General features: G+C 34.8%; 1 protein-coding gene across 1 annotated transcript; it reads right to left on the bottom strand.

Annotated features, from left to right (window-relative positions):
* Positions 1-361: 361 nt before the first annotated feature.
* On the bottom strand, positions 362-25,268 carry MAB21L4 (mab-21 like 4). Its single transcript, XM_026701470.2, has 5 exons — positions 24,657-25,268; positions 15,306-15,519; positions 10,973-11,126; positions 8,396-8,752; positions 362-1,934 (listed from the first exon to the last, which is right to left on the bottom strand). The coding sequence occupies exons 1-5, from the start codon at positions 25,159-25,161 to the stop codon at positions 1,842-1,844; spliced, it is 1,323 nt and encodes a 440-aa protein (XP_026557255.2). The 5' UTR covers positions 25,162-25,268; the 3' UTR covers positions 362-1,841.
* Positions 25,269-25,942: the final 674 nt, after the last annotated feature.

Below are 25,942 nucleotides of genomic sequence, written 5' to 3'. Positions count from 1 at the left end.
ATAATCAGTTGGGCTAAGAAATGTATGAAGGCTGTGGGAAAATGAGATTCTGAGAATTGGTACCTATGCATTTTCAAATAGCTTTTGTGGATAATTCTTGATACATTTACATAGTATATTGGCAGCATCCACTACATACTCACTGCTTCCTTCATATCTAGTCTTAGTAATGTGTGAAACCTGGATTTTGTTTACCAAAAAAACCTAAATTGAAACACAAAGGACAAATTATATATATTATGTATTATATTGAAATTATCTTGGTGCCATTAGTAAATGATATATTTACCGTGTGTGATCAGAATAAAACTGAGCCATAAACTGGGAAAAATTAATTACTGTATGATACCAAAATCAGATAACAAGTTTTCATATAGAATTGTATTACATTATTAGTTTTCTCACATATATGGTTTAACACATATAAAATAGAATTAAAAATAACAATGAATAATGACAGCACCATAAACATATATATCTTTAAGTACAATCATACAAAAAGAAATGCTATAATTTTGTTCCTTTATAAATTCTTCCTATGCAGAAAGAACACATACATTATGTGGCTATAATTAACATTATATATCATCTAGCATTGCTTTGTAAGTGAACGTTTTTCACAAAAGATCACATTCTACAATGCAGATGGAAGCCGTTTTGGCTCCAAGAGCTGCATAGGAAAAAGGGTTTAGCTCTAGATTAACACCCCCTGTTATTCCAACCCTCTGCTAGTCCAACCCTCTGCTCAGGCAAGAAATCCTATACCATTTCAGACAAATGGTTATCCAATCTCTTCTTTAAAATGTCCAGTATTGCAGCATTCACAACTTCTGGAGGCAAATTGTTCACTGATTAACTTCTAACTATCAGAAAATTTCTCCTTAGTTCTAGGCTGCTTTTCCCTTGATTAGTTTTCATCCATTGCTTCTTGTCCTGCCTTCAGGTGCTTTGGAGAATAGGTTGATTTCCTCTTCTTTGTGGCAACCCCTTAGATACTGTAGGCAGCTTTTAATTCATAGATGTACTGTACTACCAATCAGTATCAGTAAGGGGGGGCGGAGGCAGTGAGCAAAGAACTGCTGAACTTCCTACTAAAGCAACAGGTGACCAGAAATTCTTATGCTATGTTTTTCATCAGGTTTTCATCCTTTAGAAATCTGCAACAATAACATACTGTACTGTGCTGTCCACATATTCCTGAGCTCTGAAAAAGCTCTGAAAAGGCTATAAAAATATTTCACTTCCTTTTTAAATGATTTTTTTCTGTATTAATTCTGAACATTGGAATTTCCTAAAGAGACTCGGAATATCTTAATATTTTTTTTCTTCTATAGTAGCACACTATCAAGGAGTACATTATCACCATTCTTTCGTGGTGAATGGGGAACAGAATGAAGACTGAGAGCCCTAAACAAAAATGATATTAATTTTAAGTTACAGTAATTAGATTAACAGGATTGTTCTGCATGTATTTGATTATTATTGCTTCACATTCACAATTACTATTTGGTAGAAACTTTTGGATGAGGTCTGATGATTCTTTCTAAACTTTGAAAGACACCAAATTGTGGACCTCTGATAAACAGTATATGGACAGAGAATCAAGACCACTGTGTATATTTTACTATACAAAAGACAGTATTTACAAATTGGACCATCATTCTTAGTAATGAAATTGAATTCAAGTTCTGCCTTTGTATACTGAAGAGTGACATGCTATATGTGCTTGATTTTTTTGAGCAAGGAACTCCAAGAACATCAGAATTGAAGTTTGATCACAAGAAATAAGCTAAATATAAAGCATATTCAAAAACTCATCCAGGCAGGAAAGACAAAAATTTTCAACTCTCGTTATGGACCATTTGCTTAATCTTTGACAAGATGCTTGACATAGCAGAGATCCGTTGTGCGTCTTTAATCTGATATGCCTGAAACTGAAAAAAAAAAATCATATTATATCAAATAACATATCCATTACAGTAGAGCTGGCTTTTAAGAAGATATTCAGATCCAACAGCTTCCAGGATAAGGATACTGATAGGTTAGGGGAATCAGTATTGCCATGTGGTGGTACAAGTCTTGATCTCTTTGTGTGCTGTGGTGTCACAGGCACATCCTAAAAGGGCAAAGAATGTAACACCATGACATTACTACTATCATTCTCACAAAAAGCGAAAAATCCCCTGCAGACTGCTGCATTATTCTATAATTAGGATGGGTTCAATTTCCATACTTCTTTATTGGAATGGTTAATTTGCCAGTAACTGTTTCCCACAGTGGTTGGCAGGCATGTTGGTATTCTGGATAAGATTTACAAAAAGAATTGCTAAATGCATCCATAATAAATGGTTTTGTATTTCCTCTTTCTCATACTACCTCACTGTTTCTTACATATATAACAACCTTGCTGGAATTGCACAACTTACCACTGTGACAGTATATATTATATACCTCTTCCTGAAATTGGTATTCTAGATTCTATTGGGATGATGCTTTCTGATGTTTCTGTTCTCACACCCACGTTGGTTTATATTTGTCCTCAGCCTTATTAGGCACTACTGTATTGTCATATCAAACACTGCTGTATGTTTGTTTTGCCTGGCCTGTTTCATTTTCTTTTGATCAGACCTTGGGCTCTGACTGTTTATTTAACAGAGAGAAATGTGCCCTCAACTGAGTCAGTGGTGGTTGCCTGTGGATCTTTAATAATTTCTTAGCAGTGATGTTCAATAGCACATAGTCTAACACCCCCCCACCCCCACCCCCGCATAATGCTTGATGTATTGCTGATTTCTCTTTGGGAAGTAGTTTTTCTTTCTTTGAGCAATCTACTTTTCTGCTGTAAGGTGTGTTTCTTTTTCTTTAGTAATTTTACCAGTTTATAGTTAAAAGGCTAAAACAGTACAGCAATTAACTTAAAAACAATGAAGTAATAACCCAAGGGAAAAAAAGTAGTAATTTTTTTTATTAACTTGACATATTTATGCCAAAGAACAGAAAAAAACTTAGGGCTAGGTAGAAGCCCAATGAAAAACAGGTAGCACTCTTAAGAACAATAGGTCCAGAACAAAGGTGTTAAACCAAATTAAAACGCAACTGGAAAATATTTAACAAAAAAAAAAAAAAACACTAAGATAGATAACATTGCATTTTAAAATGAAATAATAACAAATTTAATTGCAATGCTCCAGATTTGTGACTTGCAAGAAGCACTGCACGTTTGCTGTCTTCTTTTAACTGCAGCAGCAAGGATTGCTTGGCGCTGCCACAGTGCAGAGTGAGCAGGACCATTACGTGACAGGTATTCTCTCTCTTAGTCTACGCTGCAGCAACAACTAGTAAGTTTATGGTGGAGGTTAATTTGAGGCAGTGAGATTATGCCTTTACCCTGCGACTGGTGGCAGGCAGCCTTGCACTGGTAGCTGACTTGCTCCAGATCTCCTGCACACAAAGGAGTGCTTTCCTCCAAAACAGTTTGAATTAATTTCTTTCTACCCTTCAAAAAAGGCTGAGTTTCCCATCTCCCTCTGGAAGAGGCTAATTCCTTCCTCCCAAACAGGTTGAGTCTGTAAATTACCCGAAGTCATTTAAATTGTGAGATAGGTGGTGTCTAAATTGATAAATAAATAAACATGAATGTCTCTTCAGAAATTATCTCTAACTCTCAGACCTCCTCACTTGTAAATACAGTGTATTATTGCTTTTGGTTAAAGTTTTATCACAGGAGATTTGAACGCAGCAGAGACCCTCATTAGAGAATATAATTGAGGAGCTTGCTGAAATAATACTGAGTAATTAAGCTGTAGAATGCCCCATTAAAAAGAAAAATGTCCACATATTTATAAGATGCAAAGTAAGGACTTAGCTCAGTCATCAGTGAATGCTAACAAACACGCATTGTATTTGTAGTAAAAATTACATAAATGAAGATGGAAAACCTTCCCTTGTCGGAGACAAGGGAGGAGCTGGCGCCGTGACGATACAGCTTGCAATCGAGCTCTTCGATTGCAGCCGATATCTTCATTTCCGGCCGGTCCAAACGGACCTAAACCATCCCGTAGGGATGGCTATTGTGAAGAGCGTACCCTGTGGACTCCGGGGACACCTCAAAGTCCCTGGATGACCCGGGAGAAGCTCTTTTTCCTGACAGTGGAGAGGCAGCCCCCATGCTGCTGAAGTCAGGGCAGCTCCAGAAAGAAAGAGTCTGAAAGAAAGTCTGTCGGTTGGGTGAGAAACTTTTTTTTTCTAATTTTTTGAGGTTTGAAAGGACACTTTGATTATTAGAAGAAATCTGTGTGATTTTTGACAAAACTGATTAAGCAGCGTTTTTTTAAGGGAGACGTCAAAGCGAGGCTTTATTTGTTTTTGGTTTTTTTTTGCTACCGGACTTCATTGTTATTTACTGGATAACCGGACTGTTCCTTTTTATATATATATTTTCTATTCTCCCTTTGGATTTTTTATATTCTAATTTTTTTAAGGCTAGAGGCTCCCTTTGGTTATTTTTTTTTTCTCCTTGTTTGCTTTTTATATATATGTATATATTTCCTGCGGGCTTTTTTTATTTTAATTATGCTATCCTGAGAGGAGGGGGGAAAGTGAGAACTAAGAAACTTTGTAACACTGCCAACTAGAGGCTCAGAAATATTCTACTTGAACTGGAGAGATGTGAAAGACTCCTTCTCAAGGACATTTCTTGATAAGATAGAGGGAAGAGCGCTGTAGAATATTATTACAGGTGCTTTTCTGGATTTCTGTCTATAATTAAATATCTATGGTTTAGCTTTGAAGCTTGTGGGAAAGAGAAGGGAGTCATAATTAGAGCCTTGGACAACTAAGCAGAGTGCAGTGTATTGTTTTCTACTTTCCTTTTTTAATCTTTTTTTTAGTTCCGCTACCCCCTCCACCAGCATTATTGTATATTTTTATTCTAGTAAGGTCTTTATTTTTAATTTTTATTTATTTTCAAGGGGAAGCCTTTGAATTCTTCATTTTTATTTTATTTATTTTTTCCATTGGGATTTTTGCTTTTCTTTTTAATGTATACTTTTGGACTATCTTTTTTTTTTCTTTTCTCAACTGAGATTTTTTTGGCTGGATTAAGGTGTGGAATTTGAAGAAATTTATTTGGGATTTTTGTTTCTTTTTATTTATAATTCTGGATTATTTTGGTCTCCTTGTCTTTTCTTTTTAAATTGGGATTCTTTAATTGGAAGAACCTGAAGATTCTACTTCTCTCTTTTTTTTTTCTCTTCTCTTGCTTTGTTTTCTTTTTTTTTATTATTACTACTACTGGGCTTGCTTCTTTTTATTTTTATTTTTTATCTTGGATTACTCTACAATTGGATTAGGGTTAGGAAGAACTTGAAGAATCTCCTTTTTTCTTTTTCTTTTTTTTTCTTTTTTCTCCTTTTTTTTTCTCTCTCTCTCTCTCCCTCACTATTGGATTTTTTTGCTGCTGGACCTTTCCATTTTGGATTATAACTGGCTACGTTTTTGATTGGATTAAATTTGAAAGAATTTGAAGATTTTGAACCACCTAAAATGAGTAGGAAACTTATACCCCCGGGTGCTTCCATATCTTCTTCTGCTTCTTCACCATCTGGAGGACAACGTTCAATGCAGGTAATGCCAAAGCAAGATAAAGAACAAGAAAAAGTAACTTTACTGATGATCATGCAAGGAATTCAAGACCTTAAGACAAAAATAGATATCATTGAACAAAGAACAGGGAAGACTGAAGAAAAGGTGGAAAATATCCAACAGATGATGATGAAATATGATGTGAGAATTCAAAAAGTTGAAGAAGAGGGTGAACGAAGAGTGGAGAAGATTGGAAATATTCATACTAGATTAATGGTGGTTGAACAAGAAAAAAGCGAGATGTTGAAGTGGGAGATGGAGAGGTCCAAATTTTATCTTAGATTTCAAAATATAGAGGAAGAAAAAGGGCAAGATTTGGCTGCGATAATGATAGAAATCTTGGCTGTTGTTTTGGAAACAACAGAGGAAAAGATGATGGATGGAGTAGATGAGATATACCGTGTTTCCACAAGATATGCGATGAGAAATAACCTACCCAGAGAAGTCCACATTAGATTTACTAAAAAATCTATTAAGACACAGATTTTACAAGCGGCAAGAGAGAAGGTATTTAAATACAAAGGTAAAGAAATCCGGGTCCTAAAACAAATACCTAGAAGAGTGAGAGAGATGAGAGGAGAATATCAATTTCTGACCAAAGCGTTATTGAAGAAGGAGGTGAATTATAGATGGCTGATCCCAGAAGGATTGATGTTTATATGGCAAGAACAGAGATATAGAATTGATTCAGTTGAGAAAGCAGAACTCTTCTACGCAGATTCTTTTGGAAGGAGAGAGGAAGAGGTAGAAAAAGAGGTCTTATTAACTGAATCCCAAGAGGAACAAATGGAGATGGTAAAAGAAGAAGGTGTAGTATGTGGACAGGTGGATATCAAAGACCAACGTGAACCAAGAAGTATGAGACCCGCCAAGACTAAATATAAAATATCATCATGGAAGAGAAAAAATTGATAACAATGAACATAAATGGATTGAATTTAGCGGCCAAGAGAAGGAAGACTTTTCATAAACTAGGGAAATTAAAGTTTGACATAATTTGTTTATAAGAAGTAGAGAAGACATTATATACGGGAGCCTTTGTGGTTAAACTGGGAGAAGATAAAAAAAACAATGTTATTTGAAAATTCCAGTTTGGTTATCGACGTTAGAAGCTTTTTCTTATTCTATAATCTATAAAAAGGAACAAACAGTTAGATATGGGGAATTACTAGATGAAAAGGGTGAACTTAAATTGATACAAAAATTAGAGGAATAAGGTACACAGACAATTGGCTTTCTTATGCGCAGATACACTCAAGGTATGATGAAGATTCCAAAACAGAGGGATTTTACGATAAACAGATCGATTTAGATAAGATTTTGACAGGTACTAATGAAAAGATGATTAAAAAACTATATGGTTACTTATTGGGAATTAAGCTAGAGGAAGAATAAGTTAAAGAAACTATGATTGCTTGGGGGAGGAATTTTGGATATGGGATTGATTTAGAGAAATGGCAGAAATTATGGTCGCAAAATTATAAAATGACAATGTTTACAGTTTATAAAGAAAATTTGTATAAGATGTTTTATAGGTGGCATCTCCCCCCGACAAGGATAGCAAGAATGTTTAAGAACAAATCAGAAAAACTTTTGGAAATGTCATCAGATACCTGGTTCATATCACCATATGTGGTCGACTTGTGAGGATGCCAGAAAATACTGGACTAAAATCCACATGTGGTTGGAAAAAACGACTAAGAGACATATAGACTTGAAACCGGAGTTTTTCTTATTGGGAATCTTACTAGAGGTTTATAGTAAAGATTTGAAATACTTGATTGTAAATGTATTGACTGTGGCTAGGATTGTATTTGCAAAAAATTGGAAAAATGAGAAAATTCTATTGCAGGAGGAAATTATTAAGAAAATATTGGAATGTGCTGAGATGAGTAGATTGATATTTGAAATTAGAGAGCAAGAAGATAAACAACTTTATACAATTTGGGACCTTTTCTATCAATGGCTGGATGATGAAATACAAAAATAGAATATTTAGAATGTTAGGTAATAAGGAATATTATTGACTTTTCTTCTCCCTTTTCTCTTGTTACTTGACATTACATTTATAAAATGTTTTTTTTCTTTTTTCTTAAGATACAATTGGTATGATTATATGATTTGTTATAGAATAAATTACTTAAATTATAGTTATCTCATAAGGCATGATTGAATAAAAGTATAGTCAAATCCTTTTTTTTAATAATGATATGTGGATATATAAGTTTGAATTGATAATAAGAGTTATTATGTAATGTAACTGTAATTGTGACTACGAAATGAATGCACAAAACCGATGAACCAACCGACACACTGTATATAAGTATCGAGGAGAGCAGATGTTTTTATGTTTTTGTTTGTTTGTTTGTTTGTTAAAAAAACAATAAAATTGTTTTCAAAAAAAAAAAATGTCCACATATTTATAAGATGCAAACTAAGGACTTAGCTCAGTCATCAGTGAATGCTAACAAACACGCATTGTATTTGTAGTAAAAATTACATAAATGAAGATGGAAAACCTTCCCTTCTATTTAAATTTCATTTATACCTAAACATCTTGAAGAAATGTAAGCAGAAAATTTATATATGTATATGTAGTTAAATGGTTACATGTAAAAGTACATCAATAAAAAATTGAATGAGCCTTCAATTATTATACTAGAGAATCCATGGGAAAATTGCAAGCTCTTACTGACAGGCCTGGAAAAAGATCAAATTATAAATTTTAAACCTCATATTTATAACTAATTACCTTGCTAAGCAGCATATCAAAAAAGGAAGTATCCCAGTAGTCCCTGTTTTCAGCTGGGAGTCGAAGTAAAGCTTTCAGACCATTATCCTTCTGATGGAATTTCTTGCCTTCTCTCTGGGCAAAATGAAACTTTAGGAAATATGTAGGACTTATGGCAAAGCTTTCCACTTTGGGATACAAAGCAGTTAGGTCCAGACTATCATTCTTGAACAGATTTTGTTCTGGATATAAAAAATGAGGAAGATCTTTGGTCACCAAGCAGCAGAGTAAGATCACCAGCAGACGATATACTGATCCTTCCAGACTCAGCCAGTCTTCAGAGGAAGGAAAAAAATGAGTAGCCCACAGCAATATCATCTAGAAGGAAATAGGAATAATTACTAAAGGCAGTGCAAAAAAGCCTTTCAAATACACTTAAAAACCAACATTGAATATATTGATCTATACTCTGGTAAATAATTCATATTTTAAAAGTTGGGGAAAATCTACTTTTCCCAACTTTGGGACACTAAAAGTAGTTTCCTTGTACAGATAGTCCTTGACTTACAACCACAAATTGAGCCCAACATTTCTGTTGTTAAGTAAAACAGTTGTTAAGTGAGTTTTGCCCCATTTTACAACCTTTCTTGCCTCACTTGTTAAGTGAATCACTGCAGTAATTTAGCAACCTTGTTAAGTGAATCTGGCTTCCCCATTGACTTTGCTTTTCAGAAGATTGCAAAAGATGATGACATGACCCTGTGACACTGGAACCCTCATAAATATGACTCAGTTGCCAAGTGCCTGAATTTTTATCACATGACCGTGGAGCTGCTGCATAGGTCATAACTATGAAAAATAGTCATAAGTCACTTTTTTCTGTGCCATTGTAACTTTGAACAGTCACTAAACAAACTCTTTTAAGTTGAGAACTACCTGTAGTCTTCAAACTTTTGGCCCTTATTAAACATTTAAAATGCAGCTTACTGTAAGAAACTGAATAGATCTTTTGAGCTTAATTCACAATAATAGATGGACCACTACTTTTTGAGCCTGTCTTATCTACGTTTCTTGGTGAAATACATGGCAAATTTTACTTAGGGTTAGATCACCATTAATTCAGAGAGCAAAATGGACATTGCCCACAGATTCATAGTGCATCAATACGTTTAGGAAGACGCTGACTTTTTGAGCTCACCTTATCTATATTTCCTAATTAAAATACATGGGGAAATCGCATGGTGGGGCAGTTCCATTTAGGGTTAGGTCTTCATGAATTCAGACATCAAAATAGACATTCGCAATAGATTTGTAGCATGTCATATGCCTAGAAGAATGCTGACTTCTTGAGCTTCCTTATCTATATCTCCTGGTAAAATATATGAGAAAATACCATTGGGAAACAAATCTACTTAGGATTAGCATTATGTCTCCATGAATTCAGAGTAAAATGGACATCGCCAACAGATTTGTAGTGCATCAATATGCTTAGGAGAGTGCTAATATTTCGAGTCTACCTTATCTATGTTTCCTGGTAAAATACATGGTAAAATTTGATTGGGGAGCAAATCTCTTAGAGTTAGGGTTAGGTATCCACAAATTCAGAGAGCAAAATGGGCATTGCCATCAGATTCATAGCTTGTTGATACACTTACGAGAGCACTGACTTTTTGAGCCTGCTAAAGCTACATTTCCCAGTAAAATACATGTGCCACGCAGCAAAGATATTGTTTGAACTTGGTAGACATTGTTTTGGAGGTATAGTAGAGTTCCCTGGGTTAATGGTGTAGGGAACAGTGCATTGAAGATGTTGCTTCTTTGATTTTCCTAAGCTTTTAAAGTTGCAATTAAAAATGCAGGTACTAGAAGCTTAAAAAGCCATTCATAAAAGCAAGATAAGCTTAATAAACTATTGTCCAATTAATAACAGGATTCATAAACAAAGCTGAACAAGAACAAACCATAAGTCTTACTTCACTCTGAAATTGGCCTCATTTCTCAAATGAACATATAGCTAGCTAAAATCAAAAGGTGCAATAATTAAGCTATATTTTTTTGTGAGCTGTATGGCATACACCCAGATTTTTTTTTTTTAACATGCATACACCCAGATTTTTGTAAAACGTGTTCTACTACTCCATCTTTTCTGCAGCGGTAAGGAATGGATCACATCCAAAACATGAAATTCTAACTGCCCAAGCAGCATTTTATATTCTGCTTAGGTTGTAAAAATTCAAAGCCCTACATTGAGTGAAAGCAAATGTTCAGAAAATTTCAGAGGTGCTCCCACTTACAGATTTGCAATCATGTTTAATTTACACAATATTCAGCAGTTTGTGTAAGCCATATTTAATATTTGTTTAATTACTATATGAAGCGCAGAGAATTAAGTGGGACTCATTATGCCTGATTTTCAGTACTCTATGATGTTCCATAGTGGGCCCATTTGCCAATCAGACATTAGAGAAGAAACCCAGGAAGAAAAAGACATCTGATCATTCTCTTATTATTATCTTTTCTGTGTTAAACTATTATATTAATAGCGATATATCTGAACAAAAATTAAGTTTTGCACTCCTTGAAAAAAATTCCACCAACCTTCAAATGTTGAAATGTGAGCCCCTTTTCTTCCCCTTTCTCTCTCCAATACTCATGGTTTATTTGGTCAAGAAGGCAGAGACTGTCCAGGCGATATCCCTTTAGAGTGCTTACAATTTGAACAAGTTTCGAGATGGGACGATTGGTGGAGTACCTAACAAGAAAAATATGCAACTAGAAGTTGACACTTTATTTCAGACTTTAGTCTGCTTCACTGTAGGATTCATTTATTTACAATCCATATTAATATCCATGCGGAGAATTACTGGAGAAATCAGCATGCATATTAGTATTCAAACTGATTTCTTGAGGACATGGCTACCTAAAACAAGGTGCCTCTCCATTCCTAACACTTCAACTTGCAAAGGTCATGAAATTATAATTGAATATCCAGAGAACTAAGGACTTTCTAGTTCTGTTTTAACGGACCTAGAGTCTGTGGAGGCAGCTTTTGTGATTCTAAAGGAGGATGCATTGTTTCTAAGCTGAACATAAATGACAAAGATCAGTTCACAAAAAAAACCAGTTCCTTACACAGTTCCGACATTCAAAACTATACAGATTTCTATGCCAACGTTAAAACATTCTTGTACAATCAGAATATAATATAATCATATGTTTCCTCCTAGGAAGAAAAGTGTATAGGTATATGTATCTAGAATTCAAAATGTTTCTGTTTCATAATGCATTGGTTTATCTCTCAGATTTGATGGTAAATATTTGCACTAAAAGGTGAATAGCATTCCATATATATACTGTGGAACATATAGGCATGTCAAGGGTGGGATATTCAGGTTCAGTAACATTTCCCTCTGACATACTATAACCAGGGCTATCATTTTATATGCTATTTTTGTTTTATGTATGTAGCTATTTCAGTCACTGCCTCATTTGCAGATATGTAACAAGTAAAATCAGCCCATAGGTAATATTAGCATATCTCTAGCCTCCCTCATTTTGTTACCATTATCTTGATAGTTGTGTGCTAGCAAGACTTCCCCACCTATTGTGCACTATACATTTATTCTGGCCAGATCAAATAGATTTTCTGCTTTGATTCTGAAGTCTCTGGGGATTCTTTATTTATATACCAAAGAGAGATAATTATTTTGTAAAATAAAACTTAAAGATACCTAGGAAAGTGAAATTCAGCTGTAACAAAATTCAAGATTGCGCTCAAGGTTCATTCTGGCACTGCATTATATAAATATTCAAATCACAATTTTCCAACATAGCAGAGCAATAATTGCATGGAAACAAAATTTCAAAATCAGCACAGATCCATTGTTTACTCTAAAAGCTCACCAGATTAAGATTTTATATTAATGTGAAGCTGCTACATCAAAAAGGAGAGGCATTTGGATTCCAACTTACTGAGGTTCACAATGAGTGGGACATAAAGCACTACTTCCCAGTATGAATAGAGGGCAAACTTATTTTGGCCAAAATACAATTCTTCAAATTCACAGGTTCAAAGCCATATATAGCTTTAAATATCAATACTAACACCTTGGTCCCAGTGTATTGGTAACCAGTGCAGTGATCTCAACATAGCAACATAGCAATATGACTCTAATACTTTGCCATCAGCAGTTGGAGTATAGTTAATGAATCAACTGCAGCTTCTAAGTTGTATACAAAGGAGCCACCTTGTAAAGTGTGTTTCTAAATATGAAGTGATGGGAAACTGAGTTGCTATTGCAACAGCATCCCAATCTGAGAAAGCCACCAACTGACCTGCCAGGTGAAGCTGGGAAAAGGTCTTCCTGGGTAGGAAGATATGATACTGATGCATCAGTAACAAACTGCACTGCTTCTTCTACAGGAACTTATTTTCTATACAGCAATTGACTTTGGTATATGATTGGCAATTGTTTAGATTTTAGGGGTAATCTAATATACTATTCTATCAGAGAGTTGCCATTCTGGTCCATATTCTAACCATAGTAAGAATGAATTTAACAGTTGACCGCTTTTATATTGGGATTATTTATGACCAATGATAGCCCTTTGCAAATACTTAAAGGCAGATCTATCAAGGTCATTAGTATAAGGCAGCTACATTTAATATTGGTATGAATTATTATTTTTCTCAGCCTTTCTATGACATATAATAATATGTAATCTTGAGAGGAGGATACTTGGTGTCAACTAATTTACTATAAGACATATTTATCACAATTAGTAATAAAGATCTAGTTTAAAAGTTTTCTAGAGTAGAGCTAGAAGTCACTCTGAAGAAGGAGCTTACAACTTGGTCAATTCGAAACATTGTTATACTGTATATATTTGATGTTTTCTATTTATTGTGTAAATACTTAAGATCATGAGAATTAGGGCATTACAGGTAGTCTTCTCTTAAGGATGATAAGTGGGACCAGTATTTTTATCACTAAGTAACACAATTGTACAACATCACATGACTGTGATGCTTGGTGATAGAAATTCCAGCATTTCCTGTTGCTGTTGTTAAGCAGATCCCACAATATTAAGCACAACTTCATGGGGTCACTATTTGTGACCTCCTGCTGGCTTGCCCAATGATTTTGTTTACAGGAAGCCAGCAAAAAAGGGTCACAAATGGTAATCATGTGATCATGGAGAGGCTGCAACCATCATATGTATAATGTCTGGTTATTAGTGTCACTCATTCATAATACCATCATAAGTTTAAATAGTTGCTTCATGAGTGGTTATTAAGTGAGGACCACCTGTACAAGCATGTGAGAATAAATAAAAAAATTGGTCTACTTTTAGTACTCAGAAGCCCATGTGTGTACCTAAAACTGTTTTTAAGTGCTGTGTCCTTGGAATAAATATATAGATATGATTTCCAAGTCATTTATTTATATTTATATGTATACAATCCCATGAAGCAAGCAAGATGCACAAAGTGGAGAAGCTGTGAGATTTAAACTTCCATTTTGAGACTGATCAAATTACCAGAGAATTTGGAGCTCAGACAGCAGTAAGAATGAGTCCACAGAACTATCAGAACCTGATGAGAATTCAGCACCTCTGCACAAGTGTTTACAATCTCTGCATGGCTTTATGAAGAACAAACAACTACTGACAGCAGCAGATTATATGTAATCTATTCCGGATGCCAACCACTTTGATTTTTATCTATACAGATTTTATGAGTAGATATAATAGTACATATCATGCCTAAACACGTTGCTTAAGAAAACTGCAGCAATACTTTGTTTGACAGCTTAAATTATAAACATCAAACAAAGTTTTGGATAGCACAACAATGCTTTGACATTGTATTGTTTGTTCCTTATATCAACTGTGAAAAATGAAAAACTTTCTGTGAGAAAGTTTTGTGGCCAGCAACCATACTTAATATTCTTGGTGGGTATGAAAACTGCTGTGGTAGAACAAACACCTCAGTAAATGGAATAAGATGTTAACTTTTCCTCTGAATTTTGAATGTTTTTAAATAATTTATTTTAAACTTATAAGTGTTATAGGATGTTTATTGTGTTTCCCATCTCAAAATGATAGATTTCCCTTCCTTTGATTTTTGACAATTTTATTATAAGAGGACTCCAAGGGGCTAGAAAGCACAGGTCTGGAGAGACATGTAACCTTGAAACCTCGTTACTTTAGGACAGTATCATAGAATTTTGGACAAAATGTTCTACTCCAAATTCTGTTCTAAGATAATTGAGTCTACATCTAAGCAACCCTGATACACTGTATGTAACCAATGTGTTATCTCTTCATGAGGGGATACTTACAGTCCCTTATAATATGTATCCAGAAGGAACAAACATTTCCCTATGGGTAAAGAAACTTTGTATTTTATAAAGCTAATTTTCCCATGTAAATTTTGGATATGTGAGTCCATGCTGCTGGAAATTCTGATCTGCCAGGAAAGGCTACCCAGCCTGTATATTTTTCTCAGAAATCTTGAGATTCACAAGAAGAAGACAGGTTACATCCACTGCATTCATACTTGCATTTAAAAAGAAGCACATCTTCAGCCTTCATGAACTTGGTGTAAAAATATGATAATACGTTGGTAGATTTGAATTGGAATCCAGAAGCCATGCATATGATCTATCTTTTTCCTTCCTTTACACCAGGGGTCTCCAACCTTGGCAACTTTAAGACTTGTGGACTTCAACTCCCAGAGTTCCTCAGCCAGCTTTGCTATACTATATATATACTTGTTGAAGTCCACAAGTCTTAAAGTTGCCAAGGTTGGAGACCCCTGCTTTACACTATACCATATACATCTTAGAAGTGCATCTGGGATGAGGCCTTTATGTTAAAAGATGGGCCTTTTCCAATAAGGCAGCTTTCACAACAGCATCATTTTTACCTCCAGTGATGATAACTGGCAGGGATGAAAACAGCTTCTTGAGTGACTTTGCTCAGACTGCCTTTTGGGAAACCTCTTTCTTGCCAGTTGTTCAGAACATCCTTCTTTCTCCTCATTACTGGTATAATGTTGAAGCAGATCATTTTCCAGTCACTGGAGACCAACAAAGGCAGCTGCATCCCATCCTCATTTAACCTTTCAGCACTAAGTTCACCTGATTTAAGGGGAAAAACATAGTGAAAGTCAAAGGACTATAGCAAACTAATTGTCAACTTCAGCCTCCTTAGCTCCCAGGTCTTAGCATCTTTGACAAATATAATGCTTGTGTCCAAGAGCACACACAGAAAGCAATGCAAACCCCTAATATCAATGATAAATGCCATGATATGAAACTTACATCACAAAGAGAGAGTACTGGAGGAGTCTACTTATGAAAAGTTAAGTATAATTTGCGTACAATAATCAAAATCAATATGATTATTGTACAAAAATTATACTTAGTTCTGTAAGTTTGCAGAATTACTTAATAGAGGGGTCCCCGACCCCAGTCCATGGACTGGAACCAGGCCACAACATGCCAGAAACCGGTCGATGTAAACAAGCGAAGCCCCATCTGTGGGATACAGGCAGCATGTAAAACCACACACCCTCCAGTCTCTGGAAAAGCCTCGCTCCATGGAACTGGTCCCTGGAGTCCAAAAGGTTGTAGACTGCCAGTAAAGTAATTCTCCATATTATCTTAATTAAATGAAATACAGGTAGTTCTTGGCTTACAACCATTTCTTTAGTGACCATTCAAAGTTACAATAGCACTGAAAAAATTATTTATGATTGTTTTTCATGCTTACAGTTGCAGCATCCCCATGGTCACATGATCAAAATTCAGACACTTGGCAACTGACTCATATTCATGATGGTTGTAGTGTCCTGGGATCATGTGATCGCCTTTTGTGACCTACTGGTAAGCAAAGTAAATGAGAAAGCCAGATTCACTTAATGACCATGTTACTAACTTAATTGCAGTGATTCACTTAACATCTGATGCAAGAAAGATTGTAAAATGGGGCAAAACTCATTTAACAAATGTCTCACCTAGCAATAGAAATTTGGGGCTCAACTGTGGTCCTAAGTCAAGGACTAATGTACTTATATGTCAAGAATCGTTGGGACTCTCCCATTCTTTAAAAAGAATTCATACTGATTTGTCTGAATCAGACACTATACCTTAAAACCGATTCCATATTTTAGCAATTTTGAATCCTAGCCTGCCTTCCCTCAATTTTTCTATACAACTTGGTAAAATAATTTACCCCACCAGCCCCTGGGAGGATTGCAGTGTGGAATTTCCTATTAAAAGATGTCAAGTCAGGTCATCTCCCAGGATATGTTCCAAGAGAAGGAAAAAAGTAGAGCAAATAAATTTGACAGTGGTAGGAGAAAGGATGGATCTGAGGGCCAGGGCTACATGTCCCATGAAAATAACTCACTATGTGGGGCACATGTTAAGAATAATTTGTGGTCCAGGGTAGGCAGGTATTAATGAGATATTGATACTTTGTGGAAATAACTAAATTTGTACTAAAATGTTCAGTTATTTAACAAAAGTCAATTTTGTTCCTTTATTTCTATGTTTCTATGTTATGTATATCTTCCCACATCCCACCCAGTTACATTTTATTAGAGACTTAAACAATTTCTAAAGCAGAAATAGATTTAATGATGGCAGCAGAACAAAGAGATAATAAAGGGAACGACCTCCATAACAAGGAAGGCAGGTGACACCCTCTCTTGCCTATCTGTCACTACCATACTTCAAAGTATTCTCACACCTAAACAAAGAAAGTTAAAGTAGGGAGAATAAACTTCTGTGGTATAAAAATTTGACATTATTATGACAACAGTAGGGCCAATACATAAAAGCTGTTTTAAGGAGAAAATTGTAAGAGTCCACCCTTACAAGTAATACCGTAGCAGTTAATTCTGTAATAACAATTAAATGAAAATACGCCAATGGTTTCCCTCATTTTGCCCAATAGCCAGGCCAGAAGTAACTTACTTTAACAGGACTGAAATAGTTTATGATGGCTTTCTGTGTATCAGAATTCTGGACACATGGATTTACAACTTTGGGTCTCTTGAGCGAATTCTTTCATTCCTGCCCAAGTTTTGAAATTTAAAAAAATATATATTTCAGTTGTTTTTGTTGCAAGCAAGCATCCTCCTGATACAGGAACACAATTTCCATCACCACAGATAACTGCTACCTAATAGTGATAGGAATTACAGTCCATTCATCTGAGGGTACCAAGTTTAGAAAATTAGCAGAAAAAAATTAAATAGTGTTTTGAAATCAACATAAGTATCCATAGTAGAGTTAGCAGTGGTTGACAGCTCACATGTGTTGTTCAAGTTCTTATTTGAATAACTGCTAGTTGTGGGGAAACAACAAAGAGAAAAGCTTGGGACTTGTTCAGATCCTGACCTGTTATGCATATTCGCATAATGCAAACATGTTAGTTTTTCCCCCACATTATCTGTTTTTCAGTGCTTAATGTTTATTCCATGTGTCTTCCAATAGCAGCATATCATTAGAAGGGTGGGGCAGAAAAGAAATTTGTATTGCCTTTTTCTGCCCTATCTCTGAATCTACAACCCTCATAATCTTATAATTGCCTTTTCTGTATAAACATATTTTTGTCATTTTTATCAATACCACATTTAGTTTTGATTGTACAATTCAAGCAACCATATTATTAGTAATATTTTAGAAATATATTTAACATTAATATAAACTTTCCTTATCTTTAAAAGTTTAACTTATCTAAACCATTATAATATTAACCATTTCTAGTTTATATTGCTTGATTTCCACTGTATCCAGAGATCTGTATTTATAATGTTTTATTCACTTCTTATAGTGTAGTAAAACTTGAGGAAAAAATATGTGCCTGGACTACTTTATTTACTTATCTATCATATGATGATAACTCTGAACAGCATGTACGTTCCCAACATTCATAAATTATGAGAACATTCAGCCCAGCAACTCTCCACAACAAAGGGACCTCGATCTCAATCTTTTTCCACCATTACCAACTGAAACCTCCCCTTTAAGAAAGAAGAGAATAACCACCAAATGGCGATCATCACTCCCAGCCTCAGAGACTATCCCAATAAATACCATGATAAATAGTGAAGGCTACTGAGATACCAGGCAATATTCAGTTGGACACATTTATCCTATCCTATTATCACCAGACTACCATAATATGTGTAATCTGGAATGTTTTCTAATATAAATTGTAAGTTAAATACAAAATGAGTGAGATTTGTAACAGAATGTTAGCAAGCTCTATTCAGTCCAAGCAACTATGTCTTGTTTTATTTCCTTTCCATTTAGTTTTTCATTACTTCATTGTGCTCAGCATTGTGTTCAGTTCTCACTGGGCCATTAGGTTTTATTCTGGTTCTACTTTTTGTAAAGGTTTATTCAAATCATTTATGTATTTGCCTTTGATAAAATCATTGAGGACATGTGAAGTGTCATGTGCTTGGAGAAGCAAATGCCGTTGTTTTCAAAATGAACAATCTAGCAAAAATAAGTATCATGGAAGATTCTAGAGCAGATCATAAAGAGACTTATCAGCTTTAACAAAATTAAACTGTATATTAATTTACATATATACTATACAAGGCAAAGCTACCTAGCAGTCTTCTCCACAATCAAGTAGATAAATACCTTAAAACATTGTGGTCATTACTAGAAAAAAACATAGTTTTGTAAACATTAAGTCTTGCTATATTAACATTGCAGCACCTAACTTTTTAATAGGGAATGTTTCTTAACAGAAGATGGGTATGTTACAGACGCAGTAGATCTTACTGAGAGCCAGATTGGTGTAGTAATTAAGGTGTTCACCTAGAAACCAAGAAACTGTGGCCTTCCTTAAACTGACTGGGTTATTTTCTCTTATTCCTATCTGACTCACAAAGTTGTTGGTTGGGGAAAATAGGAGGAAGGAGTATCAGTTATGTTCACTGTCTTGAGTTATATTTTTTTATTGGAAACCATCCAAAGTCACTTAGGTAAGATAGATTGTATAGAAATCTGATGAATAATTAATAAATATAAAAAGGCAAGATCAATAGCAGCAGCATCTTGATTTCAAAGTACCTCACAAAATTCTAATTAATTAAGTATGAGGTAGCATATGTCAAATAAACATGTATTTGGTTGGAGAATTGTACTCAAAGATTGCTTATCAGTGTCTCCTTATTAACTCAACAGTGATAATTGATGCCACAAGATTCTGTACTGGATCCATGAGTTTTCAGTATTTTTAATTAATATCTTAGATATAGTTATCTCATTGAAATCTATGTTTTAGTGATTTGGATGAAATGACTTCATTTGACCTGAATGAAATCACATTTACAGATGACACAAAATTGAATAGTATAGCTAATATGATAGAAGACAAAATTCAGAGTGACTTTGGCCGGGGAAAGAAATAGCTGAAAATAACAGAAATAAAATTGAATAAGGACAAAAGCAGAGTTATGACCTTGGAAACAAAAATAAATGAATAGAATAAAATGACAAATGACTTAATATTAATACTCATGAAAGAATTATGGTTGATTGCAAATGAAGTCAGTGTCTGATGTCACTGTCATAAAAGCAAATGAATGTTTTTTTTGTCTACATCATAGAAATATATTTTCTAAATTACAAAAGTAAGAGTTCCACTTCTTGTTTGTTTGTTTGTTTGGATCAGTATACTTCACTGAATATACTACTGTATCCAGTTATCCACAACATACTTCAGAAACTTGAAATAGGTTCAGAGAAGCCCTGTTAGAATGTCTTAGTAACTAAGTATTCTAAAGAGTTTGAAAGAGGCTAGTTTGTTTGGCCTTCTAACCATCATTAAAACTGTTGAAAATCAAGGAACTTGATCAATGAATAGAGGCATAGATCTGCTGGATGTAAATAGCTTATTTCAAGTCCATGACTCTGTAATTTGATCTGAAGTGAATAGAGACAAGTATATGTATCCCACCCTTTTGTTCTGAGTATCTTTCATGTCTGTCCATATTCAGTTTAAACTAAATAATTGTATTAAGGGGGAACACAACAACCATGAAGCTGCTCACTAACAATAAAAATCTGGATTAAATAGGAAAAATAAGTCAGCTGGTCATAGTCTGCTGAAATGCACTTATTGTAATTAAAATTATTTCACAATTTTATAGGTTTGTAAATTGTTTTAAATTTTGTGTAGCCTAATGATGCACATATAAAAGGATACCTTCAGATTATAGAAATCTGCATTCTGGTTTGTTGTCTTTCTAGTAATGTATTTCCTCTGTTTCAGAAATAAATTAAAAACCTGCCGTGGAAGATGTTTATAGTATATAGGTATGTAAATATTCTTCAAATAGGAAATACGTTTTCAATTCTTCAGGAACTTTATAAAATATTTTAATTTTTTGATGTAACTGTTATTTTTTTATGTTTGGTTCTTGCTGTGGTATAATTATTACTTTGCTTTTATGTTTTTTACTGTAAATTGATTCAGTGTTAAATCATTTCCTGTAATTCTTCCTGGCTTGATACAAATACCTGAGAAAACATTGCTGTAGGGTGTAACAGCACCAAGCAGATTGGAAATCAGCAGTCACATGAGGAGAAAAATGCATTCCCTTAAAAACAGGTAGAAACCAAATCCCTTGAGCAAGAAAAAACTTATCCCAAGCAAAGTATAGCATCACAATAAGTAAGCATTTGCTTTTGAGCAGAACAATTTGAGACTGGATAACAACACAGTGTGATTGTTATAAATGTAAATGAGAGCTGTAAAAAAATCTGCTAAATTTACTTATAAATTTTAAAGTAAGCCAACTAGGGCAAAGCAACATATATGCTCATTTCCAGCCCAGTGAACTGTCCTTAGATAATGGACCATAAGAAATAAGTAGTACAGAGCCATCCTAGTTGATTTGATTAAGAGCACCTGTGCCTTTTCAGGCTTCAGTGGGAACTTGAAAAAAAGCAAGCTATCACTATCTTAAGGAATCCACCCATTAAAGTGGTACTTTTTTCAAGTCACATTCTTTTAATGAATAACAGAAAGGTGCCATGCCAATGTGAAGAATGAAACACTTCTGATTAATGTTCAACATGTAAAGCTTTGCCTTCTCCAGAAATGACTCAAAAGAAGTTCTTTGGGATTTGTGCAAACATCACTACTTTGCTATTCTTAAAGTAGCTGGACCTGTTTCCAAATTTCTATATAAACCTGAAAAAATATGGGTGCTTCCACAATTAGCAAGTATGACATATTCACTCTTGTGAGGTGTAAAACATTTCTTCTAAAATTCTAAAGCATTCTTTTAAAGCATTATTTAGTACTTAAAGAGAAAGGCAGTTTTTATTTTTGGAAGATAGATGTCATACAAATAGGGCGACCAGATCTGGGCTGCAAAAATCAGAAAGAGCACTAGATGTTAGCAAAAAATTAACATATTCTTTATTCTTTTGCTGCCATTTTTTGATCTAGATTCTTACCATTCAGATCTAGCAAAGTTCTCTGACATTGGTAAGGTCAGTAAAGAGATACCACAATAATTGTAACTGTATTATCTCCTATTAACTTATTATCTCTGTGTGTGTTTGTGTGTTTCTGTATGTTTGTGTAAACATAACCACATTATTTAAACTTATTACCTGGTTAACATTATTTAACTGGTAGTGCCTGTGAAGCTCTTGCCCGTACAATGAAATGAACAAACAGTTTGGGAAAACATTTAAAGCAGCTGAACATAGCAGTTCAGTGATATGGTTGCTTTTACAATTTGGAGAGATCTACTCAGTCCATTCTACAGTATTAGAGAGCCCTTTTTGAATTATTTGAATAAGTCAGATTAATTTTCACCCCCAAAATGACACAATTATCCTGCTACTAAACAAGCAGTCATCTATTTTCATATCCAGAGAGTTTACTATCATATTTGGGCTTATTGAACTTCTAATAGTATTTTAAACATTTTAAAATAGCACATTATTAAAATTGCATCCCTCCTTACATAGAGGATTGCCCTCTTCTATTTATGCTGAGTGAATTTTTCAGTGGTTACAGTGTGTTGATAAGCTGCCACATATATAATGCCAAAGTATCAGGTTCTGGTATCTGCCATAACATGTTCAGCATTCCTGGACAGAACTGTTGTCATAGTTTGATGTATTGTCTAATATACTTCCTAAAGAAATTTATTACTACATAATAGTTGTACAATTGCAAGATCAACCTAGAATCTCAGTACTGAAATGTGCTTTAATCTAAGCAATGTGTTGCATAAAAGATCTACATTTAACTAGATATCCAACAAACATCACATCCAGCCTTATTAGCAGGAAGAAAGAATCACCAAGGATAAAGCCTAAAGGAATATTAAAGAAATACAAGAAAGTAAACCTCCAAATTAATTGCATCTCAGACAAAAGCATTTAGTTCCAAAATTCAAGATGTCCCATATTATAGAAGATAATACGAAGTTTCTTTTTTTCTACTTTATGATGCTGAAAATAACAAGTATACTTTATTATTGATACAGTAGCTGATAGCCTGTGTTTTCTTCAAATTAATGGAACAAATAGCAATTTACCTATGTATTAACTCAAGCTCTTCACCCATTCACTGCCTCTACCACTTCTCATGATGGTTTGATAGGATTTTAATATTGTATTATTTTCAACATGTAAATTTAATAAATAAATTTTCAACAAGCTAACAATTGATTTTGAATTTGCAGATTCCTGAAAAGATTTTGGGGAAATCCTAGGGATCCTAGGGTCAAACTTTAAGAAACACTCCTGCCATGCATTTTACATGGAGTTGCCTTTGAAAATGACCCAACAGTGCCCAAGATATTGGACTAAGAGCTACTACTATAATATAATACCTGTTCCATTGTGTTGGTTACCAATACATGTCCAAGCTGAGTTCAAAGTTCTGGTTTTGACCTAGTAAGCTCTTTATTACTTGGATCCAATGTACCTTGGTACTTTCCTCCAAAGTGATACTGCTTGTCCCATGTAGTTTTCCAGGACAAGGATGCTTTGGGCTCTATCCGTCAGAAGGATCAGACAGAGCATGTCCTGGGTAATCAGTTTTACTCAGTAATGGCCCCAACATAGTGGAATAACTATCCATGGGAGATTCTCCTGATAAGTTTGCTATTGATTTTTCATAAAGTTGGCAATGTGATTTTGTTTGAGCACTTTTATGTGTGTGTGTTTGTGCATGTATGTGTACGTGTGTAGCACAAATCTATTTGTGTGTAGCACAAATCTGCTGTTTGTGGCAATTGGGCACCAGGTGGTTGCTATGTTACTATAATTTTGAATACTGTGCTAATTCATACTGGAGTTTTCTTTGAATTAATTTATGAAACTACCTAGAATCTAGGTTGCTAGATTGTGTAGACATGAACAAAATTAAATAAATCAATAAATACAAAATAATCTTCAAAGTCTAGCTCCCTATGATGAAGAGTCAACATTTAGTGAGTACTCAAAGCAAGCATTTAGTATCTGGAAAAACAAAATAAACCACATTGTGGATTCATTGGTTTGTTTATAATGTAATAAAATGCGTTGTCAGAGATAATTAGTATGGCAGACACAGTTCTTTCACTAATGCTTGCACATTTGCTGGATCCTTTAATTAGGAGCACTGTTGAAAGTTTGTAATATGTAATGAGAGAATGAGTATGTCTTTTTTAAAAGCAAAGAATACCATAAAGGGTTCTTTCTTTCTTTCATCCTATCTCCTTTTCTGTAGCAGTAGCAAGCAAATTCTTTTTAATGTTTCGCTTCAGTTTTATTAAACTGGCCACTGTGAACTCATCTCTACTACAGTGAAATTACAAGTTACATAGATGCCTGTGGTTAATATTGTATTATTAAGTTTGTTTTTATCAGCAATATAATCACCTTGTCTCAATTACTATATATTAGAACAAGATAGTGCGCTATTGCAAATGCTAACCTTTTATGAGTGCGCACTTTAATTGGATAACTGTACACCATACTAGCTTATATTGTTCTTCCTGGTTCTCTAGTGTGTTTTATCATTCACGCTTGGAGAATAGTACAACATATACATTGTAATTTTTTTGACATATACCCTCATGAGAATAACATGCTGGTTTGATTAATAATTTAAATCTAGCCTCTTGTATTCTTCCAATCCTCTCACTTTTTTTCCAATGATAATCCTGAATAAAGATTTTTAAAAATATTTTAAATAGCTTGCTATCGTTCTTTCTTTACCTCCGAGACAGTACCTGGCTTAATAAGGTTCTGGTGCTTGCAGTGAACAATGGCAGCAACTATCAATTCTTTCAGAAGATGAAGAACTTTGCCTGGCACAATATGTCCTCTGGAATCGGTGTCATCCATAGCACTGAACACATCTTCTTTGGTCCAGTTTTCTAGGTTGGTTTCTTGCTTGGGTACCCCTAAATAGCATGGTCCTGGCATCTGGCAATTCCTATGAGTAACATTCTCAGAATTACTTGGTTCATCTGTACATGGTTGCATCAAGAGAACCTCAGCATTGACACATAAGGGAACCTCCATGGTAACTTCATCTTCTGCAGCTGAGAGGGAAAATTCCAAGGCTTCCAAGTTTCTTGAATAATCCACTATAATTCTAGGATCCATTGTCTTGACTCTTTCCAGTACAATAAATAAAATGTTTTCTGCCTTTTGAAAATGCTGCACTCTCTGATATTCACGGGACTGAATCACCTGAAGGTAGCTGTGCCAGTTAGGAACCTTTCCTGCCATGATGGAAGGTGGGCAGAGATGAAATGCCTCCTGTAAATCCTCTTGTTGCCCAAGGTAGCTCTGGAAGCAGACAAAAACATTGGTACAGCCCTGAAAAAAAAAAAACATGATATGCATAGAGGTGGGAGGGAAAGGTGTGGCCAGGAGAACTAGAGCAGGGAGGAGCAGCATATGCAGTAAAATTCCACTCATGCATTAAAAATGCCCTCCTATTTCCCTGTTTCATTGTTGATAAGGTGCCAAGTTATTTTAAAACAGTCAAACTGGTATGTTCAGGTAATACAGCTGAGGCATCTGGCTGTCTCAATATTATTTTCTGGTACATCAGACTTGTCCTACTCCGCTAGCCTGAAAAACTGGGTTTACTGGAATAAATCCATGCAGATTAAAGTGGGGTTAATCCAGCTGTGTTGACCCAGCATTCAGTTCCCACTCAGTCACAAAGCTTACCACAACAATAGTCAACATCTCAACAGACTTTGTAGTGAAGGAAAATGGTATGAATCAACTTAATTCCTGGGTAACTTATGGGCTGATGAAATATAAATGGGCTATCAAAGTAATACTGCCAATGGTAATTCTTCTATGATTATGCAACATTTTGGGTGGTCACTCACACCTTAGTGGCCTCACATTTGGACTGTTGCAATATGCTCTACATACGGCTTTCTTTGAAGTTTACTGCATCCAGAATGCAGAAAAGCAGGTAGTTATGGACACAGCTTGTTACATCCATGTGACACAATTACTCAGCAAGCTGCACTGACACTCAGTAGGCTTC

This window comes from Pseudonaja textilis, chromosome 4 (assembly GCF_049901715.1).
Source record: "Pseudonaja textilis isolate UNSWEBS1 chromosome 4, rPseTex1.2, whole genome shotgun sequence".
NCBI lineage: Eukaryota > Metazoa > Chordata > Lepidosauria > Squamata > Elapidae > Pseudonaja > Pseudonaja textilis.
This window is presented reverse-complemented; position numbering and strand designations above follow the sequence as displayed.

Bases quoted from the DNA above. Each gene is read 5' to 3' on its own strand.
- MAB21L4 (XM_026701470.2), bottom strand. From the start codon at position 25,161: ATGGCAGGAAAGGTTCCTAACTGGCACAGCTACCTTCAGGTGATTCAG. The intron at 15,520-24,656 runs GTACTGTCTCGG...CCCTTAAATCAG, and splicing joins CCAGAACCTTATTAAGCCAG to GTGAACTTAGTGCTGAAAGG. The intron at 11,127-15,305 runs GTAAAAATGATG...TTTTCTTGTTAG, and splicing joins GCCAGTTATCATCACTGGAG to GTACTCCACCAATCGTCCCA.